This window comes from Coffea arabica, chromosome 4e, assembly GCF_036785885.1.
Source record: "Coffea arabica cultivar ET-39 chromosome 4e, Coffea Arabica ET-39 HiFi, whole genome shotgun sequence".
Classification (NCBI taxonomy): domain Eukaryota; kingdom Viridiplantae; phylum Streptophyta; class Magnoliopsida; order Gentianales; family Rubiaceae; genus Coffea; species Coffea arabica.
In genome coordinates, this window is record NC_092317.1 from 6,008,239 (window position 1) to 6,027,457 (window position 19,219).

At 37.1% G+C, this 19,219-nt stretch overlaps 1 protein-coding gene across 4 annotated transcripts; it reads right to left on the bottom strand.

The window, feature by feature from the left end:
• Positions 1-740: 740 nt before the first annotated feature.
• On the bottom strand, positions 741-18,867 carry LOC140003931 (transcription initiation factor TFIID subunit 2-like). 4 transcript variants are annotated; one of them, XM_072047378.1, is made up of 25 exons: positions 18,554-18,867; positions 16,889-17,222; positions 16,245-16,390; positions 16,079-16,145; positions 14,677-14,876; positions 14,440-14,593; positions 13,401-13,485; positions 13,230-13,321; positions 12,036-12,161; positions 11,863-11,916; positions 10,543-10,611; positions 9,618-9,715; positions 9,167-9,514; positions 8,985-9,072; positions 7,905-8,030; positions 7,759-7,815; positions 7,113-7,192; positions 6,982-7,024; positions 6,579-6,665; positions 5,935-6,024; positions 3,981-4,039; positions 3,809-3,899; positions 3,568-3,733; positions 3,259-3,442; positions 741-2,618 (listed from the first exon to the last, which is right to left on the bottom strand). In XM_072047378.1, the coding sequence occupies exons 1-25, from the start codon at positions 18,667-18,669 to the stop codon at positions 1,007-1,009; spliced, it is 4,572 nt and encodes a 1,523-aa protein (XP_071903479.1). In that variant the 5' UTR covers positions 18,670-18,867; the 3' UTR covers positions 741-1,006. The 4 variants fall into 4 exon arrangements, with proteins under 4 accessions (XP_071903479.1, XP_071903480.1, XP_071903483.1 ...); XM_072047379.1 differs by having other exon boundaries at positions 16,245-16,406; positions 18,554-18,794; XM_072047382.1 differs by lacking the exon at positions 16,889-17,222 and having other exon boundaries at positions 18,554-18,794.
• Positions 18,868-19,219: the final 352 nt, after the last annotated feature.

Here is a 19,219-nt window from a genome sequence, read left to right on the forward strand (position 1 = left end):
TTGATTGATGCGTGCAATTCAAGAACACTAAGAAGAAAGACAAAGAAAGACAACCTATGATATGCATGGATGATGGATGGATGGATGGATGGGGATCCTTTGATTTGCCTGGCGAAATCCTACTGGATCTTTCTGCTACACTAAGTAGAGTCCCGCAAGCCACAGCCACCTCTTAAACTCTTTCTTCAATTTACCACGCTTTTTGTGTATCGGACAAAAAAAAAAAAAGAGAGAGAGAGAGAAAAATTACTAAAGGAAGCTCTTTCTGGTCCCTCTCTTTTTGTTACACAAAAGTTTCAAGCTTTTTCAAAAAGTACTTCTACAGCGAGAAATAAAAGTTCAACTTTGAAACCATAACCATAATTTTACCATCTTCTCATCAAAGGTTAGGTACACGCCACATTGGTGCAAATGTGAAACCTTGCCCGGACGTAGGAGAGTTCTCTGCACAGCCAGCAGCACGCTTTTGTTTTATGTCCTTGCCCGCATTCCAAATGTAGTTCGAGAAAGGAAGGAATAGGGAGGGAGGGCAAAAAGGCAAGGCGGATAAGCAGCAGCTGAAGCATGAAAACAGGGCCCCCAACCTTTTATGTACTTGTGACACGCGCCTTTGAACTAGTAGTAAATAATGGACATGTTCGTACTGCACTTGAAAAGGGTGAGCAAATGCAGCGGCTGGATGCATACATACGAAAACATTTGTACTATTGTGTAGTAGTATGTCTGGCTGCATTATCAGCTGAAGAATTAATGCGCCATCTTGCGGCCCTAGCCCCCGCAAAACTTATCTAGCATTGAATAGACACTGACCAATAATTACATATAGTTTCCCAAGCAATTAAGATGTTGCATGGAAAGCGAAGTTACAATCGTCAATAATCACGGGATGAGAATAGAATATATAAGCCAGGTGGGGGCTTCATGTAATCAGGGCCCTGCTCCCATACTACACGGGAGGAAGAAAAAGTACAAAAAATAGCTTTTTCATTTTCACACTAGATTACATTCATGATGGTTTTTCAAGCGTCCGTTTCTTTATTTTAATTTTTAGTCTATGCGAAGAACTACTTTGGGTTGCATTTACACTACTATCCAATGGCTTTATTACCACCTTTGCTCCACTCGTCTCACCTGGTGGGTTCGGTTGCATGCTTGCCCCAGATCCGGAATCGTCCTTCTTCCTATACGAACCCACCGGAGGTGCCTTTCCCTCCCCACCAGTTGCAGCTGACCTAGTTTCACTATCATAATTACTTCTCTCGTGCTCCACTTGACTCGCTTGCTCATCCCTACTAATCCCTGTTGGAATCCCTTTCTTCCTCTGCAATTCAACTGACGAGGATGCCTTCGCCTCATCACTCATGAGCTTTGACAACTCCTTTTCCTTCCGCTTCTTCTCCTTCTTTAGACGCTTCCGCTCCAAGTATTCTGGGTCATTTCGGTGACCTTTGTGCTCATCCCGTTTCCGCTTCTTTTCTTTATGTTGCTTCTTATCTTTTTTCTTGTCCCTCTCTTTGACCAAAGAACTGGTCTCGGGACCGGGTCCATTCACAGTCAGAGATTTTAAACTTGCATATTTGTTACTCATCATCTCTAAATGATCATCTTTCACAATGCTCGTAGATATGTGATCACCTGGCGGTGATACCAGATAAACTTTGCTTGAATCAGCTGTGCACTGCAGTTCCTTCACATCATCAGCTGCAAGTTTGGCACTGCCTATGCTAGCAGTTACCCGAGACCCCACATCATGGCTCGAATTCACATCCTCAAGGTTCTGATTGCCTGTGCTAAATGTCTCAGCAACAATTTTTTGAGGTGCGTCAACAGAGACAGAACTGCTTGCACCTCTATCAGCATCAGCATGCCCATCTTGAGACTTTTCAAGAATTGCATTATCAGGATCCTCTGCCCGGCTTGAAGCAGCAGAATGTTTGACCTTAAACCGGAACACTGGCTTCTTCCGCTCAAGACCATTGGAAACAGTATCATTCTCTTTGGAAACTTCAGCAACAACTAAATTATCGTGCAAAAGTTCAGCAACTGGCTTCATTTGTTCACGACTGTTTGATGGTGTTTCTGCTCCTTTAGCAGCCTCAGTCATGACGATGTTCTCACGCGGTTGGTCAATGGCCTCGGCAATGACCATGTTCCCATGTGGTGGGTCAACGGCCTTGGCAATGACCATGTTCTCATTTGCTTGGTCAATCACTGGCTTTGATTGCTCATCACTTCCAGAGAGAGCCTGTAGTTCTTTTGCAGGTTCTGGCAGGAAAATATCACTTTCTCCAAGTTCAGCCACTCGATTCCGCTGCTCATTGTTTCCAAGATGAGTATCTGCTTCTCTATTAGCTTCAGGAGCCAGCAGACCATCAGGTTCAGCAATATCAATAGCCTTTGTCAAATCATGACCATTGGAGAGAACATCGCGCGCCTGAGAAGCCTCAGGAAATACTGAACCATCACCATCACGTTCAAGGTCAAGAGCCTCCAGAGAGGGTTCTGGAGGCTTAGACTGTTTGACAAGAGCAGCAAAAATGTTCTTAAGTTCACTGCAAGTTTCTGCATGCCCCATTCTCAGCGTCTCATCCCTTGGTGCCCCAAAAAGGGTAGGTGCCCTAATAGAGTGATGAACAGAAACAGGCTTAAATTTGCAGCAGCTGATGACGTAACCTATTTTTCTTCCTCAAACAGATAGCGAGCAACCAGATATAGCAAGAATGCAGCATATCCAAGAATAACATCATCTTAGCGTTATAAAAATTACCAAGTTCTGATGACCAGGCTACTCATATTTATCCAGGAAAAGGAAAGGGACACCACTCTCAGTTAAATACCTAAGGAGATCCATTTATCCAATTGAATGCTTATCATCTGCTATTGAGATGAACAAAGAATTCTCCTTTTTCCAGACCATACAATAAGCTCCAATGACAAGTGCATATCATTTGTCTCTCTAAGATTCAATGGGGCATAATCAGCATCACACCTTTATTATGTGTCTCCAACTAAGGAACATTTCTACATAATTAGAAGGCATTTTCCCACCAAAAAAAAAGGTAGTCATTGAGATGTATTTTTTGCAGATAACTACATAAAATAAACGTGCTCCTAAAGTACAGTTGGATGTACTTAAAAGTCCCATAATCTGGAAAGGCTTAAACACATCGAACTGCATGTCAGAGATATTTGGACACATTATGGCAAGATTTCATCTGCTAAGCTCAGAAAAGATAAGGCAGGATGAGGCATACGAACCTTCGAGCTAAGACTTGCAAAATGCAGAAAAGGTGATGACGAAGGGTAATATTGTTGAATGACATGGGGCTCTCAAGCAAGCGAAGCAAAGCCACAAGAGTATCACTCTTTACATCATTGTCAGGATCAGATCCAGTTCTCATCTGGCATAATCGCAAAGCATGCACACCTAGCTTTACTTGTCCTGTGATGTAAGATTAGAAATTTTGGTATATTATGCATTTATTTTTTCTAAAAGAACAAACAACTATCACTACATGCTAAACTGAATAATCAAATGGACCTTGAAACACTAGAAAGAATACAAACCTCTTAAAGATGATTCTTCATTCAAATATTTTATGAACAACGTCAATGCTGCATCAATGCCAGCAGACTGAAACTCAAGATCAAGGAGTGCTCTACCTGCTTCAACACGAACTTGCCATACAGCCTTAAAAGTACGGAATGGCTGAATTAGTTCAATTACGCGATCCTGCAATAATCAGCATTTCAACATAAGAATAACTAGTTTGTAGAGTAAATATACATCAGAATGGAAAATACTTACAAGAGGAACAAATTCTGAAAGCTTGATTGCAATTTGAGTCAATGATCGAATACAACTGATAGTCAAAATTCCATTGTAGCTTGGCATTAGCCTGTATATTCATTTTCCATAGCAAATGAGAAGCCCAGAGTCATATAAAGGATTATATCCAGTATTCAGTGAGTTAAGGCACCTGTCGAAGTGCAAAAGTCGGTCGAGGCGCTTGAGAAGGGAGGACAAGTAGATTATAGTCTGCCACGAATTCACAAACACAAATATTAAACCATAAAAGATTAATTGGAATTTGCTATCATGCTTCAAAGAACCTTCAACAGACAAACAAGGTCAAACAGAATCTTCAATGTAGTCCTTCATATCTACACAGATAGCATAATTCAAGATGATGAAAATCATGGCAGGCCTTCAAAGGTGAACAAGTAGATCAGTCTGGCACAAATTCACATACACCAAATATTTAACTGTAAAAGATTAATTGGAATTCGCTTTCACTTTTCAAAAATTTTAACAGACAAACAAGGATGAAGAGAATCTTCAATGTAGTCATTCAAATGTACATCATAACCAATATGCTTGAAGAAAACCAATGCCGGGCCTTCACATAAAATAACATAGGAGCTGAAATAAATTTTATGGTTTACCTAACCAGGTTAATCTCTGGAATTAAAGTACAGAACCACTTGGTCAATCAAGAGAGGAAAAAGAGCTTAGTAGTAAATCCAGCAAAACTAGCATATGCAAATATGAGAAAATTACCATTGAAAGAGCACATGCAGTAAACATGAAATATACTACTGCTTCATCAATCCAATTATTTTTTAGAATTATGAGATTGTTTACTTTGTTTCCCAGCTAACTTATTTAGGTTGCAATTTTTTGAACTTCAATTGATTCTTTGCCAATTAAACAGAGGTGCAGTAAACCTCATGCTTTCTGCACATTTGACTACTATATCCCTGAATAATGCAACAGGAAATTAGATTAATAAGCAAAACCAAGCACTAATATCTTCAAGAACAGGCAACTCGACCAACAAAGCTTAGCACATGGTGTGAAGCAGTCAATTCTCTGGGTCCCCAAGAAGGTGATGCTATAGCCACATTTATGCATTCCACTGTACAGTGATTTCTCAAAGATCTTAAAGTCAAGTTAGAGCTCAATTTGGTTATTGTTCCATCACTGCTAACAGGAACTAATCAAATAGAAGAAGAGTCAAGTTCATGCTGTAAATTGTCACCTTTACACTTTCACACATCTAGATCACAAAATCTGAGATCTTAATACCAAAAGTATAATAAGCTTTTTCCAGGCCCAATAGAGGTAGAGCTTCTAATAGTTTGCTCAGCCCCAAGATTCTAGAGTTTCTTATATTTGATAATCTGCATTGGAAACAAGCCTACCAGTAACACTGTCAAAGTGCACGAGTAATCAGGTTTCAGCGTAGTAACAGGATGCTTAAAGTATACTAAACCCTCTAGAAGTATCATCTTGTACTTCAAGTTAGAAAAGAGAATGAGGGGAAAACCAAATAAGGTGGAAAGCAGATATAACTGTCTCAAGTGTCCTAGAAGTTGGCAGGGGAATGATCTTTTATGTAAACACCAGAGTTAGTAATCTTCACTTAGATCAAATCCACAGGTACACATTGTAATGCATTTTGTTCACTAAGGCAGTATTATCCAAGCTGGACAAAGAGTACAATTATATCAGTATCCTGTCATGCCTCGAATCGGAGATATTTCCTCGGTAGAAAAAGATTTAAATCTATCAAATCCAGTCAGGTTTGGTTTCCAGATTGGAACCATCTTTAACTATAATGAAGTGTTTCCACACTACTACCTATTAAATATAACCCATATCGTGTCTAATAAAAACAATGTCCACAGGAGCAAATAGGCAGCTAGATCGTAAATTCAACTACCAAAATAACTTAAAGCACAAGAACTTGCAATTAAAGGCATATGAGAGCAACAAATAAATTAATACACACACTTATGTCGAGAGCAAATAATTGGCAGAAACAGGGCCCATATCTATAAGGAAAAAACATATGCATCACATGTACAATTCATCAATCGAAAAATAAACAACTGAATAACTACAGACAACCACAAAAAAGATATGAGCACCTGTTGCCCAAATTCAAGTTCGCCAATGGACTGAACCAATGCAGCAAGCCAAAAGACATCAGAGTAGAAATTCCCATTGTTGTCGTTGTACTGTGCAGAAACCAAAATTAGAAAAAGGGAAAAACAGAAAAAGTATATGCACATGATGCAAAGAAAATTTCAAAATAACTAAGCAAGAAGTCAAAGAATGGAGTACGAAAAACTAGATGCCCCTTACATGTGAAGATATGACAAGTATCAGACACCTAGAATCCCAACAAAACACGACACATAGCAACACGAGCAATCTAGTATATCTCAAGTACAAGCAGCAAGACATCAACAATGTCTCACAATTTCAGATAGATACATCCTCCTATATGTGAAACTTCATTAACAAATTGATCACTACTGATTTAATACAGAATAGCGTCCAGCCCAGGAAAGTGGTTATAGCAGTCAAGTAACATTTATAGCAGTTCTCCAGCATTACGTTGCATACTATCTAAGGATTTCATAGAAAAAGAGATTACCCAGAGCGCAATTTATGCATATTCATTACCCAGAGCACAATTTATGCATATTCAACTACATTCTAGCATGATGGCCACAACCCCCTCACCCATCAGATGACCATAGCTTATAATTATGAAAGAGGTTTTTACCTTCAAAAGCTGCAAAATGAATTCCACAGCTTCTCTGGGACTTTTCTTATCTGCTGTCCTGACCGTAGCTATTGCTAATGGAATAACCTGATAGGACGCAAAAGTATGAAACACAAGTCAAGTCCAGATATTAAGTAAATCCAGTTGAAGTTACAAAAAGGGACAGATGACTTGCAGTGACACATTAATCATGATATAGACTATGAATATTCAGACCAACTATGAAAAAGCCCGAGAACCAAAGACAAAGAATGCATTTAAAAATATGGAAAGTTGGGTTAAGTTTGTTATCATGAAAATTCCCTTAGACACAACCTGACTCATTTATCACCATGTTATATATAAGAATTTAAATAGCACTGAGACAATCATACACAAATCACATCCTACCTCATATCATTACCTCAAGTACAAAGTACTCCTGAAAATCATGAAAATCATTTGGCCTGCAATGCAATGAAAAGCATAAGCCTGAGCTATAGTGATTCCTGCAGTACTGAATAGAACTAAAAGCAGGAATTGCAAGAGGCTCACTTGGGGAGTCCAATATCAGGGTCGAATCTCCTGCTTTTATAAAATTTAATCAGATGGAGTAAGCCAGCCCAATCCGTTTCCTATTTATACCCAATAACAGCACATCAATATGACAATGCGTACTTGTCAGAAATGCACAAGAATGTAAACTAGAAGATAGAGAACCTATAATATATGAATAGGAACATTTATGAGTTCCCAGGACTGAACCAACCATAGAATTTGTATCAACCCAAGGCCTTTAATTTATTTACAAAATTATCTCTTTTGCCCAGATGAGGACACACAAATTTAAAGAATCTACCATGACAAATAAACAAACACCAAAGTTTTTTATTCACCACTTGGATTGGAAGAACCTGGGCCCAGATGGATGGATGTAATCACAAATGAGTGCTTTTCATAAAGTTATTAGATCTTGGCAGAGAAAACTTGTTTGTTCAAATTAAAGAAAATTTACTCAGACAGATTTCTGACCACAAAAAGGAAACTTCACTTGAAATACCAAACAGACTGGACAAAGCAGCATTGAGATTGGACCTCTAAAACATGCTTTGATATTTAAACACAGAAGACATGAATTTTGTATCAGTTTTAAAAAAAAAAGCATTCCAATTTTGATGCAAAAAGAAGAGGGCAACAATACCTCAGAAGCAGTAATAGCCAATGCGAATGCCGCCTCAATCCGGATTCTCCAGAAAGCCTTGAAAGTAAAATGAAGAATTTCAAGTTCATGGAACAAAGAAGGGTGTACAAAGAATGGGGGATTATCAAAGGGAAGCAGAAGAGAACCTTTGTGTCAGTAAGAAAATTATTCAAAGCATTGATAATAGAGAAGGACTGTTGTGGCAATGCCTCCAACATAGCTATTGCTTGTGCCTGTGCAACAACATCTTTGTCCTTCTCCAGTTGATTTACCTGAAAAAGAGAGCACATTTAGTTTACTAATATAAGCATAAAATGAGCAAGGAGCATTCATCCTTCAGGAAGTTCAAGCCTCGGGAAACAAAATGTGCAATCTCCCAGTCTGAACCCCAACACAATGAATGAAACACAAAATTCTTGAAAGAAGCATCTTTAATTGCAATAGTAAACATGAGGTTAGACTGACCCTGTATTATTGATGCATGTGTAATACACATATATCATGTTTTGACACGTGTAACAATACACACTAATCATGTCGGGAGTATAAAGATCGCATCCACACAGAAAATTAAAAGAAAGCTAATTACTTGACAAAAATAAAAAGGTAGGTAATGTCTCAATGGACAACCAACAAATTTTTAAATTTAATTGCTCAAAAGATAAGTTTGCTGATTGCCATTAGAAAAAGAGTATCAAGAATCATAGAAGGTGACAAACTTGGTACTTTGTAAGAAAATAATGGAGTTATAGAATAACATCAGAATGCCTTCATTATGAGGTTTGAAATCCAACTGCCAACTTCATAATGTCAAAACTATCTTATTGGAAAGAACTGAAGACAAAGCATACAACTGCTGCTGCACAAAGATCAACCAATGAGGGAATAGTTGAATGACATCTCAAACCGGGAAAGAAAAGCCCAAAAAAAAAAAACTCATACTCTAAAAGAACTACAAGGAACCAACAAATGAGAGATAAAATAAGGACCTTAAAAACTTAAAAGTGAAAAGTAAAAGAATATTTTCCCCCTATTTTAATTCAAAATATTGACCAAACACATCAAGAACACACAAATTCCATGGTAGACACAATCCTAAAAATATCCAACATAAAAAGTTCCTTATAACAAAACTAAAATTGCTTTCAGAATGTTGCTAATTCACCAGTATGGAACATATTAATCAATAAAAGAGCAACTAGTAAAGATGATCACTCCAAACTTACCCACATTTGTACAGGTTGATTAAAGTGAATCTCAGCGAGATATTCCATTTCTGGATCAGCCCTCAGCCACAAAAGGGGTGAATCTGAACTGCGTAGCACAGCAATAATCATTTGAGACATGGCAACACAGAATGCTATCATGTTTAACATAATAATGTATGCCATCATCCAAAGTAACATACTTTGAACGTATATCTAAAGCTGGCACAGAGTCACCATTATCATCAGAACCATCTGGTTTCAAACCCTTTCTAGGTTTTTGAAAGCGTTTAGCGGCAAGTTTTGAGTGACACTGTATCTCAAGCAGCTGCCAGGAATCTCCAGCCATTGGTAGAATCGGATGGTCATACATGCCATCAAGCTCATGGACTCGTATGCTCATCATGCCAGGCCATCCAACATCACCCTCTCTTTTTTCAGAATCAGGATTTGCATTAGAAAGCGCTGCAGTTGGATCTGGCCTAGCTGTACACCCCCTCAGTACAGCCAATTCAATCATATTCTTCCTTTTGTTATATGAGAATCCCATCCTTTCCATGGCACAATAGGAGGACAAATATCAAATGGAGGCATCATCATATACAAGCAACATCAAAGATGTAGAAAATAAAATTTGAGCCATAAAATTCATACTTAAGCACTGGACAGCCACAAGATCCAACCCAACGAGGAAAAAACTCCTTAAGAAAAGGACGCTCAAGATTACCAACTTTGTTTGCAAAGTGTCGAAACTGCAATACACGTTGGAAAGAAAGACATCAACTCTAGAATAATCAGTGAAGAACCACCAAAACTATCAAAGAATCAGACAAATTCTGCCAGAACGTTTGTCAAAGGAGCATTAATGTCTTTTGCTATGCTACTATCAGATTTTCAGACCCTAACTCGTTCCACACCAAATTGACAGAAATATCTGGAATACAATATACTTGTGATCTAACTTCTACCATACAACTTGATCAATTTGGCCAGCACAACAAAAAACCAAACCAAGATGTATTTGATGGATCTGGTTGCATCAGCAGTCCTGCTGGAGTAGGCTGTGACACATAGTAAAAGGAAGAACTTTGACTGTCTTTGAATAAGATAAGGAGGAATTTCAAATGGATGCACTACAACTTAAAAGCAGAAGTACAATATCCAATGAGGCGACGACAAGGAAATTCAGAAATACGTATACCATAGAAAAAAAATCTAGTGCTCACCCCAGCAGTAAGAGTATAAAGCAGAAATTTGAGAGAGAGAGAGAGAACTCATCGGACGGGAAAGAAATAGAATAAAACAACACCAACAACCACCAGCTACCTTTATTTTTAATCTAAGTCCCAGCTAATTAGTAAATACTAATACAACCACGTTTGGTCTTTCTTGCTAAGCCCTACAATCAACCTCTTCTCCTCCACTCAAATTACCTTTATTCCTCCCCTGATGGGGCAAATAACTTTTTCTTCAACTCTAGACATTGTCTATTTTGGCATCTCCCATATGGAAGTCCAAGATTTCGAAAATCATAATCAAGCATAACATAGGTTAGGTACTGTGGTATAATTATGAATACCTCCTTAGTGCTGAGAGTTCTCAAAGGACGACTTGTATCTTGAGCACGGACAACTATTACTTGAAGAATCTACAAATACAAAGATTTGATCATGTAAGTAAAAAAAATATTTGGCAAGTTGATGCAGCTCAACCAACAAATTAACAAGCAAGTATATCAGCAGTTAAAAATGAGAAGATCAAATTATGATATTATGAGCAAAATCAATCAAGCTAGCAACAAAGCAGCTGTCATGCATATTGCATGTTAAATACTTGTTTTTGTGGTATATTTTCAGCATCGATGTGATAACTACTTTATAAATAGAAGAAATAAAAGATATGAGGCACCTATCACCCACCTCCAGAAGTGAAAACTACAATAAAGAACCAAAAAAAATTGTGCAACATAAGAATTGATTGAAGAACATTTGATAAGTTTTCCCCACAATCTCCTCAGCACCTTATTTACAACCACACATCAAGGAATTAAAACTCTCCCAGATAGCATCCAAGAAAACAGTGCACCAGTGGAGACAGAGACAAGAAACCACTATATGACGCAAAAACTATGGCCCTACACAAAGCTTTTGTCCTTACTGGGAAAAATCAGAATGCAACCAGAATGTTCAACATATTTTATCACAGGTCTTCACCCCAACCCCCAAGAAAAAAGGTGGGAGGAGGAGCTCTTGTAATTTAAAAAGAATGTATTTAATTGACGAATGCCTTCCTTTTCTTACAATCAAAACCCATAACTAACAACATTCAATATGGAAAATTTTCTTTCATGCATGATTGGTTCAAGCTTCATAAAGGTGAGCATATAAAACCACATCTGAAAAATGACGAGAAATTGTCCACTGACTTTTTGTAGTGTCAATTTTTTTTTAACAATTGTAGCACATTCAGCCTCAAAAACACTACAAGCTTCAACAGGATATATCCATCCTTTCCACGCACTAGACTTGAAAGTCCAATTATATATATTTTTAACAAAATATAACAAAAAATTGTAAATGACTAAAAGAATATGATGAATTACTATATTGTGAAAAAGACCAAAGAAAACTAGACTATCAAGCCACACAAAAAGCAGTCTTATCAGAAAGAGGAAATTGCTGCGCAGAAGACATTAATATTCCACTTAGCCTAACCATAAAAAAACTTGCATAATAAAATAAAGCACATACTTCAGGGATTAGAACCAAGAACCAACCTTTAATCTCAATTAGTTTCTAATTGATGCTACCAGTAGGGTAGCGCAAAAAAAAAAAGGAGGTCTTTCAGCATGAACAAAGTCAAAAGTAGACATATATCACAATGATGTATACATTCTTACTTTTCGGAACGACTCAGGACCCATTTGCTTTTCCAACATTTGAAGGACCGCAACCTGTAACATGAAGACATAATACGTCAAGACATAGGGATGCTAGAAACAGAAGAACAAGTGCAATTTATTCTAAAAAACTAACAAACAACTATCAAGTATCATGGGAGATAACAACTTACAGACTTCCATGATCTTATTTTTCCATAGAAACCAAAGCACTGAGTTCCATACAGATCTTTTGAAGAAGCCGATGAGCATAAGGCAGTTGCACCACTATCATCCGCCCCACAGACACCACAATTGGCCTGCAAGTCAAGCAAAAAGGACAATATTAGATCGACATGGAAAACTATACCTTACAGCCAACACCTCATGGTCAGAAGCTAGTATGGGACCATATGCCTAAAATAAGCTATAAGCTGATTTGAGCTATTATTAAGCAAAAAGCATGAAGAGTTGGTCTCCTTGGCTTTCTATCTTCACTTTTAGGTTAGAGTACAAAAAATTGTTCCTCATAAGACGCCAAATACCCTCCTAAAGCAACATTCACCTTCAGAATCTATTTGTATAACAAGGCCTTGTGGATGTCAACAACTTGTTTAGTGATCTATTTCTCATCAAGCACATTAAAAATAATACGTCAAATAAAATCAGGCACCCAATTTGAACAACTAATATCTTTCAGAAAAAGGACATCTCTGTTGCGAAATAAAACAAACCTTAAAAAAGCTCCCTCCATCCCATAATTTGAGAAGTTTTTTCTGGAAAAGAAATTTTTAAGGGGAACATGTAACCACTGTGAGGTGGATGAGGAGGATTTGGATGAATTTACAATGTTGTCCTCAAATTCAAAATTTCCAAATTATGAGGAATGCATTGGTAAGCAGGTAAAGTTACTTTTTCAAATGGCAAAAGTGGGAAAGCTAATAAAATGTTGTGTTGACAACTAGAAAGAGACTTATTTTGGGATGTCAAAAAAGTAAACATGACATTAACAATGGGATGGAGGGAGCAAGTAACAAGAAATTACTAATAACATTAATGTCAAAGAAAAAAAATTTTCCGACACCCCAACATGAATCAATGAGCATTTATTTCGATTCCATAACATTTAAGTAAAATTTCCAACATACCCTGTTTCCTTGGTGAACCACTAGAAATGATTCAAATAAACAACTTACAGCTTTTTTAGGAACGTGAGAAATTGCAGTAGACAACTAACTAGTTTTCCAAGGATTTTCATCATGACCCCTTACAAGAAGATTGAATCCACTATTTTCAAACAACTGACCGTACTCCACAACAAATTTGTTGCTGTATTGGCTAAGGTCAATAACTATTGTAAAAAACGAAATTCTCATTGGAAAGCAAACCTTATATCGCCTATAACGTGCTTCATTATTTCCCAGGAAACGCTTAACGAATGAATCAGTCAGAAACCCAGCAAGACCATCCAGCAACCAATCTGACGGTAAGCACAAGCAACGATATCAAAATGCAAGTGTCTAATCATTATCATTGAAATAACTCATTTACACACTCACCATCAGTTGGTGCTTCAGGGGTGATATATACACCAAACCACTGTCTTGCAAGAGCATAAGCTAGTTTAATCCTGGTTTCAATCGTCTGTTTAAAATTCTGACCCATTAGCAGATATAGCAAACAACATAGAGAACTATGAAGAATAATTCACAACTTAAAATCAATAAAGAAAGCACACTGATGGGGAGATTGTTAATAACCCAATAGATGTGATTTTCTGTCTTCATAATTAACATATGAGCAAGGTTAAGTCCAAACAACATCCAGTATAATTAGGGATTTAAAAATCAGTCAAATCAAACCACCAGTTCACAAAACACATCACAAGCTTTAGAAAATCCAGAGAACCAGGACCACAAAGGGTCAAACTAGACAATCAGTGGTTCAAAAATTGTCATAAAAATGCTCACAACCTATTAGGATGTTGATAATAGCAATTGAGGCTGTCTATCAGGGAAAAGCAGTCCTTTACTACGTCAGGTAGCATTTGCTTACGTCCCCTGGAAGTTCCGCTTCAGTGTAATAATTGATCAACTTACACAACCAACCAGCTCAAGGGACGTAGATTTTACTACAGTGTTGTCTATTTGACCTCCTTGGAGGAACTACGGAAAATGTTCAAAAAGTACCAATTAAAATTAAGAAACAAGAAATAGATCTATAATCCAACCAAGTCAAAATTATCATCAAATCCTCAACCAAAAAGTACAGCAAAGGGCTTGATAATGCTTTTGACACAGAGAACATTTTGATGAGTAGGATTTAGCTTCATAGTTCAAAAACAACAAAAAGGCCCCAACTTCATTCTACAACTCTCTTCAAGTTTGCATAATCTGTACTTGTTAAACTATCATCGCTTTATAAAAACAAATGTCCCTTGCCAAGACAGTCACTCAGTTGCTTCAACACTCTGATGCTTTCTGAAAAATCACAAAACATAAGACACCATCCAATTTCAAAAACTCCACATTTAGGCATGCCAAGTCTGCTAATTGCTAATGCTAATGGTTGACAACTCAATGTCCCATATTGTCATACCTGATCAATGACTTTCTCATCAAACAGCAATTGAGAACTAAAGATGCTAATAGAGGCTCCCAGACTCAAAGAGGATATTGCCATCTCAGGAGCAATAAAAACTTGTGCATAGCACCCAAATGGAAACGAGGCAGAGAGGTATTCCTCATAGTAGCTGTTAAAAAAAACTAAATATTAGGAGATTTACACAACAAAGCAAAACATGTCATGACACACCCCAAAAAATAGAAAAACTACCTGAAAGCACTGTGGAAAAATCCCAGAGTGTTCTGCAACTTTGACAAGTTAGTAGGTAGACAGATATGTGACAGCAATGCATTGTGGCGATCAGGAACAATTTCAAAAGGTGCAACTGCCAAGGATATCCATCTAGCAGCAACAGGAATATTTAGTTTGTAGACGTATGTTTTCCGTGGGGGATCCTCCTTGCTCAAGACCTGCCAAGCAAACAAATTTTGGAAAATTGAAAAAAATGAACTAAATTAACTCTCTAAACAAACTACATGTCATCCATCTAAGACACTTCAAAGCAAATCCCAATAAAAAGAGAGGAAAATTGGTGCATAAAATCCCAGAAGAACTAGTGTAGACTTCTGCAAATTAATGTAAACAAGTCGACCATGCAAGGATCTTGTCAAATGACCATGTAGATATATCATCTTTCTAGCGCAACAAAATCTGATGAAGCATGAAAATTCATGACTTAAATCTACCAAAAGTATCAAGTGCCCGATATCCCTGCATCACTAGAAGTTCATCCCTTCTCTAGCATCATTTCTAACTTTCAACAGAGAGCAAATTAGTTGCTAGGTTGGATGAATGGTAAAAATATGTGACAATTATCTGAAATTAAAAAGTTTTCCTAGCTACGGGATGCTATCAGAAAGTAATTGCATTTCCCTAATATCAAGAGAGACAGGTCCAACGCATTGAACGCTCAATGATGTAGACAGTGATATTACCCAAAGGTATAGCAGTTAAAGTGAAACTAAGTAAATACAACAATGGTAAAAATTCTACTCTTCTTCATTGTTTATGCTATTCAAAAATTAAATCCTATACCTGACATGGATTAGAATATGTAAAGATCGCTACTGTCATGATAAATACATATGAGTCAATACATAAATCAGCCTAACATAATAAGAAAGGCTAAGAGACTGATGCCCAGAGCTGATACAGGGTCATAAACAGTTCAAAAGCACGGAAAACTAATTTTCATGTGTCAGCTAGATTTCTTCAATTATCAAAACTGAACTGAAGTTATTTGATTGCTGTTAATGATGGCAAACTATGTGCTTGCAAATGACAACCAACTTCCTATTTACTGAATTATTTGCAAACCGTAAACCTTACAATCAGGGAGTTAGCAGGTTTTAAGAAGCAAAATACAGCCCTGGTATTATTGTTTCAACTAAAATTAATGATAAGACCCTGAACCTAAAGAACATTACACCTACAACAAGAAACAACAGTTTGCAACAGTCTCTGGAACAATTGGATAACATTAATCAATTCAAGCCTATACCACGGGAAGTAATCACAATAAATATGGAGCCTCCAATAAATCAGCTGATCTACAACTAAAAGAATCTCGTAACAACTGTGCATAAAACAAAATGATAGAGTTCTACTTCACCTGATAGAGTAAAGTTCCTGAGCTGACCGCCACAAAGTTGCAAGCCACCGTAAATTCCAGATCATAGCTGGACAAGAGTCACAAAGAATAGAATGATTAGCATGAAATTTCACAACAATAATTACCAACCATATGTTGGATCAGAGAATCAGAATCGCATTCTTACCTGCAATGCTGCAAATTGTCATCCATGCATGGGAACCAGCAACGGGCACGCCTGATTTGGTTATCAGTGTGCAGAACATTATGGTCAAAGTGAATTCCTGTTTCTGCTTTCTCCACCCAATACTCAATCCGAACCATCTTTAAATTCTGCATTCAACATAACCTACATGAGGAATCATAGGAAAGTAAACCTCTTCGCATAAGATTAAAAAGCAAGGGAAACAATCAACTTATAGCATGAATGGAAAGGGTACTAAATTTCACCACCAACTGCAAGGGTTGGACATTATTACCAAATCTCAGTACGTAACAATTCAATTATTTTGCAATGGAACAGAATTAACAATTTTGTATAAAAAAACTACCAATTCTCTGTTCAGAGCATCTTTGAAAGAAATGATGTAATTCAGTAGAAATGTCACCAACACAAACTCAGTTACATGTATGTATGTTACCAAGTGATCTACCAAAAAAAAAAAAAAGCAAAAATTCAAAGAAGCAAATTGAACAGCAATAGAAAGTCCCCAATTGCTTCTATATATGAAACTTATTCAAGTACATAGACTCCTCAAATGATAAAAGCACATTTAGTAATTCATCTCCATACACAATCAAGCCAAGGAATTCACAATACTAGTCATAAACCTGAGTGCTCTCAGCTGATGGTTGTGATTCATTGTCAAGCTCTATTTGTCCTTGTCGTTCCCCATCTGGCTTGGCAGACTTACTACACATTATCAGCAAATTAGGAACCAGCTCTCTTTCAAGAGACGATAGATAAACAGATCCTGCTGCATCAGCAGCTGAAGTAGCTGTTGAGACAGAGCACCATCTATCTCCATTATCCAGATTTAGATAATGAGGGAAAACTTCAAAATGAGCTGGCTCTCCATCAACTGTTACACTCTCGATTGCCAGATTATCTGCATGCAAACCCACTATCCCATTCTCCGGTACGATTATTTCAAGCTCAGTGTAACTGAATAATCACAGAAACCATATTTCCCTAGTCATCTTCCAATAAACAATGCATTATGAAAAAGAGGATTAACGGCATACGATAATTTTGGTTCAAAGCTCTTCTTCATCGCTTAAAAGTGAATTACAGCAAGAAACTCCACAATGAGTAAAGAGCGTTAAATTGTAAATACACTCAAAATGCACACCCTCAACCCAAGAACAACAAAAGAATATGTAAACCACAAATATGAATCTCATTTTCAAAGGCAAACCCAGAATACTACCACTGTTGAATGTACAGACCACATTCTGTATTTAGCCGACTCCTGAATGGCAACAACCCTAGATTGGGTACACAGAATGGCAGGGAAAAATAAAAACTGATCCAACACCAACTGCAAACCTCGGAAATTGTAAATCCTATCAACACATTTAAATTGAGTTTCTATAAGTTAATATACTTTTGCTATACCCTCACTAGTACTACTTGCACATTATCACCCAAGCTATTAAAAAATGACGCTCTTGTTTCCAAAAGTAATAACAGCAGCAAAAATTGTTTTCCAAGAATATCTATAGGAATTTCATTGTACTCTAATGCTGTTGATTCAATATATATGACTTTACGAGTGTATTTGGTCAATAACAATAAGCTTCAACATTACAACAAATGACTCTTAAGTATCAAAGATTCACGCTCCCATAATTACTAATTAGAAGAAATTTTACTTCATTACATTTTAGCACCTCCCTCCACAAGTTCTGGTAAGGGTAGGATATTGATCTCATCAACAAATTTTAAACTGATTAACTTACATTAATAGACTGAACTAATTGCCAATTGATTGGCTAAACCTTGCCAGAAACTAAACTAGCTTCCCCCCATCCTAATTTTCTTTCACTCTAGTGACAGCTGATTCCTACACAAAATCTCCACCTAAATTTTGTCAATCAGTTTAATATCCCAAACCATCCAAATCATTCGATCTCCAACGTAAACATACTCAAGTTAGCAAATTTCTTCCTTCCAATTGAACATATAACAAGGTGGCAGCACTCGAAGCCTATCACACCTTCCATCCCTACCAACTTAAAAACTCTCCCACATTTAGCCGGTACCTTCAGCAATAACAATCTGCAACTTGAGACCAACAAAATTCAACCTTTTTACGAATTAAATCTACTTTTTCTCACTAATTACATTTCTCAATTTTCAAAACAGCTCCTTTAACTCAGTCACCATAAAATTTACTACTATCTAATCACCATCCAATAAAAATCTGGTTACTGTACAAAAACAGTAATCGCTCAAATGAGCGTACAATTTGGAAAGTTCAAGAAAAGAAGTACCCGTAGATTCGACGCTTTTCCATATCGATTGATAAACAAAGCTTCTGGTGCTTGACCACTGCCTCGGAATTATCAGGTTTCTGCTCTTCATTTTTAGACTTTTTGGGCTTCGCCATGCCAGCATTTATCTACGGATTTTGGAAGGATTCAGAAAAAAAAAGAACAAAAATTTGAGTGATGAAATGAATTCAGAGAGAGAAAGAAAGACAGTACTGTGAATTCAATCTCTCTCGCTCGCTCTGAAAAGAGTGGGAGAGACGGGGGAGGATTTATAGAGGAGAAGAGGGGAGTATCTCTGTGTTTTGGATCAACGTGGAAAGTTTGTGCCCTAGGCTCTGTGATTTAACCTTGACCGTTGAATGTTGGAGATAATTTACTGGACGGCTAGATGTTGGTTTTGGTATTAAATCTGCGACTAGATTTTTCATGGATCTTGTACACGGGTGCATTGACTCGTGATAAACAGTCTTTGCTTTCTGAAGAATAAAATCCAAACCGGGGGAAAAATTTTTTAATTTAGTTTTTTTTTTTTTTTGGTATCATCTGTCATTTAGCTTTTAATGCAATACAAATTTCGTTCGTGTTTATAGAATTACGTTAGTGTTGGCATTAGTTTTCAACCATTAAACCTACATGTTATATTTCCAACAACAATTCACCTTGATA

What these genes read in the sequence shown, in the direction of transcription:
- LOC140003931 (XM_072047378.1), bottom strand. Translation starts at nt 18,669, where the DNA reads ATGGCGAAGCCCAAAAAGTCTAAAAATGAAGAGCAGAAACCTGATAAT. An exon ending in GACAATTTGCAGCATTGCAG is followed by an intron (nt 16,146 to 16,244) that starts GTAAGAATGCGA and finishes ACTCTTGTCCAG; the next exon opens with CTATGATCTGGAATTTACGG. An exon ending in AAATAAGATCATGGAAGTCT is followed by an intron (nt 11,917 to 12,035) that starts GTAAGTTGTTAT and finishes TTCATGTTACAG; the next exon opens with GTTGCGGTCCTTCAAATGTT.